The sequence below is a fragment of the Numida meleagris genome, chromosome 14, assembly GCF_002078875.1.
Source record: "Numida meleagris isolate 19003 breed g44 Domestic line chromosome 14, NumMel1.0, whole genome shotgun sequence".
NCBI classification, from domain to species: domain Eukaryota; kingdom Metazoa; phylum Chordata; class Aves; order Galliformes; family Numididae; genus Numida; species Numida meleagris.
This window is the reverse complement of record NC_034422.1, coordinates 7,427,920-7,431,709: the sequence shown is the minus strand read 5'-3', so window position 1 is coordinate 7,431,709 and position 3,790 is coordinate 7,427,920. Positions and strand designations below refer to the sequence as shown.

The window sequence follows — 3,790 nt, the reverse complement described above, 5'->3', positions numbered from 1 at the left end:
GGGGCTGCGGCAGGCGGGGATTTGGGGGTGCTCCAAGGGGACGGGGCCGCGGCGGACAGGAGGCAGGGGACGGATGGGAGTCCCGGCCCCAAGGGTCGTGCGGGCGCTGCGGGAAGGCAGGCGCTCGGGGACGCAGCGGTGCGAAGCTCCGGGGGTGTGGGCATCTCGGGCGCAGGGAGCGCCGCCTGCAGGGATGCGGGCGCTGGGGAGGCGGCAGGCGGGCTGCGGGAGCCGCTGCTCCGCGAGGATGCGGGTGTGCGGGATGCAGGCGGCCTGGGGTGCAGGACGTGCTGTGTTGCGGCACCGCTGGGGACACAGGTCCCCGGGGGGAGGGGGGTGCGCAGCCCCCGGGGCTCGCAGCCAGCTCCTGCCCCTGCGGTGAGAGGGGTCCCTCGGTCCCTAAGTGACACTGGGACCGCTGCCGGTGCTGCCCAGCAGAGCGCGCCTTCCAGCTGCTCCAGCCCGAGCGGGTCGGCGCAGCTCCTCTCCAAAAGTTCCTTTTCTAAACGGAACTCGAACGCTTCCGGGCTTTGGGCCTATGGAACAGACTAGCTGTGCAGGTCGGCTGTAGAGGAAATTGGAGGCGTCCCGTCCTGACTCCGAAGTGCTGGGGGAGAAGCAGTTTGTCTCGAGCCTTTCTGCTCCCTGCTCGCTCGCTGTTTTCCCCCCCAGCCCCTCCTCGTGCTGCAACCAGTTTGCGAGGGAGATTTCCCCCAGTTGGGAGAGCTCTGCGAGAGTGGGGAGAGGAGGGGACGGCCTGCTGCCCTCACCCCCCGTGCTCAGCCGGGCCCACCCTGCTGCTCGCACACCCCACCAGCCGCCTTCGAGCTCCTGCTGAGGATGTACCCAGTGCACTGGGAAGGCCCCGGACCGCAGGACGGCCACGTGGAGCCCTGCCCGCTCTGCGAGCATCCTCCGTGCAGAGAGATGCTGGGGAGGGCGCAGCTGCTGCTCCCAGACAGAGCCCGAGCTGTGGCACCCAGCGGGAAGCCAGCGCCTGGCTCCTGCTTTACGTCATCGAGGAGAAGCGGCAGCATGGAGGTTCTTTTTTTTTTTTTTTTTTTCTCCCCCTTTCATTTTCATTCTCTTGCCGTCTCCGTCCAAAAATAACCCAAGCTTCCACGCCGGGGAGCGCTCCACATCAGAGCCTTGGCTCCTTCACCCTCCTGTGCATTAGCCTGACAGCCGCTAAATGAAGCCATTAGCTCGTGGCACATCATCACCTTTTGTAAAGCGTGGGGCGATGTCACCGAGCCGTGTGCAGCTCCCTTAGCACAGGGCATTGCCCGGGGGGGCTGTGTGTCCCCATCCCTCTCCACTGCAAGAGAATCCGGGCAGCTGCTCCCCCTGCCCTTCTTCACATTGCCCAGCGGGATCCCACGGGGACAGTCGGCATTCCCAGAGGAGCCAGCAGGTTCCCATCAGGTTCCCAGAGGGGATCTCAGCAAGGTCCCAGGGGTCCTATAAGTCCAAGGAGGGTCCCTGCGGGGTTCCAGGAGTCCCAAGGGGGGTTCTGGGGGGGTCCCAGCTTTCCCAGGGGTCCTAGAAGTCCAAGGAGGGTCCCTGTGGGGTTCCAGGAGTCCCAAGGGGGGGTCCTGGGGGGGTCCCAGCTTTCCCAGAGTTCCCATTGGGATCCCAGGAGGGGTCTCAGCAAGGGTCCTAGAAGTCCAAGGAGGGTCCCTGCAGGGTTCCAGGAGTCCCAAGGGGGGGGTCTCAGGGTGTCCCAGGAATGCTGCCAGCCAACCAGGCTGGGACAGGGCGGCCCCACGTGGCTTTATGGCACAGCACTTGTCCCTACAGGGAGCCTTCACCGCTCTGTCCCTTGGGCACAAGCTGCTGGGGACGACGTGGGGCTGCACCAGGGCAGGATCTGGCCCCTGAGGTATCATCACCATGCAGCAAGGTGAGCGCTGTGCCAACCCTGACCCGCTCCCATTGCTGCAGCACAGCAGGGCCATGCTGCTTGCTGCCTTTCGGCAGCTCCGGGCGCTGCAAACTGACTTCAGGCATTTAAAAACACAGCACGAGTTGTATTAAGGTTACACCGAACACTACAGCTTCCCACGGAAGTACTTTATCATGTTCAAAAATATTTAATCCCAGCAATTTTCACATTGTTCTTATAAAAACAGACATGTATGAAGGGAAATGAAATGCTTAGTACATTTTTTGGCACTTTTTTTTTTTTTGTCGTTTTTTTTTTTCCTTTTCTTTTTCTTTTTTTTAACCTTTACAAATTACAAACACACATTCGTTGTTCTTAAAGGAAACAAACAAACAAACAAACAAAAAACCAAAAAAAAAAAAAAAACAACCCAAAAACCCCAATCTAAGTCTCAGCTGTACACTGCAGAGATGCACTAACCATCCCTAAACTAAAACAGACTCCCGAACATCGTCGTGGTTACATTGCCATTCTACAAGGACAAAAGAAGACAGCAGCAGCCCAGGACATGGTGGGGCATCGCTGCCCACCCACAGCCCACTGCCCAGCTCCAGGGAATGCACCCAAACTGAAGGAGCACGGGGGATGCTGAGGCCCAAAGTGCGGCTGCTGTGGGGTCCACCTATGTTCAGAGCAGTGCTGAGGGCTGGTCCTGCCCCTCTGCCCCCCCCCAGATCCATCCTGCTTGCCCAGCAAACCTCCACCTTCACCCCTGCCGCTTGCCATAGCCTGGGTGGGCTCTGCCCATGAGCAAAGTGCAAACCTTGTGAGCTCCGTGCCCAGGCAGCGTGGGGACGCGTGGCCCGGCACCCCAGGGCCCAGTCCGTGCTTACCCTGAGATACTACCACGGGGTGAAGGGGCACACCAGCCTGCAGAGGGCTCGGGCTGTCCTGGTGGTGATGGTGGCACCGAAGAGGAGCGGAGAGCAGCGGTCCCAGGCTGTGCCACCCATGCCATGGGCGCGGGGCCCTGCAGCAAACCCTCACCTACATCAGCTCCGAGCAATCAATTGCAGGCTCTTTCAATGGAGACGCTTTTAATTTGTAACAACAGAAGAACTGCAAAACCTCTCTGTGCGCGTGTGGCCGGGGGTAGGGGGGACAGCGCTCTGCCCCCGTGTGCCACCGCTGCCCACCCCGGGGTCCGGGCGCAGACCCCGCGGCCCTGCAGCACACCTAGCGCAGTTTAAATAGAATAAATACAGTGAAGAAAACAGGAAAATCTTCAGTAAGGAGGCAAAAGGAAAGACAACAGCAGGTCCAGGGGTCCAACCAAACTCCACATAGTCTCTGGATTAGTTACTGAGGAAGTTCTATGAGAGCACATTAAGTTCGCAGCTGGAGACTCTCTTGCCTTTATATTGAAACTTCGTATTCTCTCGTTTCCTGGAAAGAAGGAAAAGCTGTTTTAGGGCAGCAGCTGTGATGTGGAATGGTCACCCCTTTGGCTGTGAGGAGCTGGACTTGGTGATCTTTATGGGTCCCTTCCAACATGGGATATTCTATGGTTCTACGATTCTACTGGTGAGACATGTTCCAGAGGACACCTGGGGAGGGATGGCACAGCAGGACTCACCCCTGTCTCGTAAATCGGGTTGTCAAACTCCGTTTCTACCGTGATCTGGCTGTAGGGGTGGGAGTACATGAGGGGCAGACGGAGGCTGGAGTAGTACCGGCACCTGGGGACAAGGCAAGAGTCACTCTGCTGCACAGCCCCGCAGCAATGCAAGACCCTCCAGGTGCCCCCCATCAACCTGGGGCTGGGGGCTGCAGGGCATGCCCTGTGCCAGGCTTTGGTGCCCAGCAGGGCACGGTGAAGCTCCCCAGGGCTCAGCCACCCCCCCC

The 3,790-nt window shown here is 59.6% G+C and overlaps 1 protein-coding gene across 1 annotated transcript in view; it reads right to left on the bottom strand.

The window, feature by feature from the left end:
• SEZ6L (seizure related 6 homolog like) overlaps positions 2,966 to 3,790 on the bottom strand; it is a 10,570-nt gene continuing 9,745 nt past the window's right edge. Inside the window, exons 15-16 of the mRNA XM_021413239.1 lie at positions 3,522 to 3,624; positions 2,966 to 3,331 (exon numbers count right to left, since the gene is read on the bottom strand). Of these exons, the coding sequence (XP_021268914.1) occupies positions 3,302 to 3,331; positions 3,522 to 3,624 (133 nt within the window). The 3' untranslated portion in view covers positions 2,966 to 3,301. The remainder of the gene's footprint in view (positions 3,332 to 3,521; positions 3,625 to 3,790) is intronic.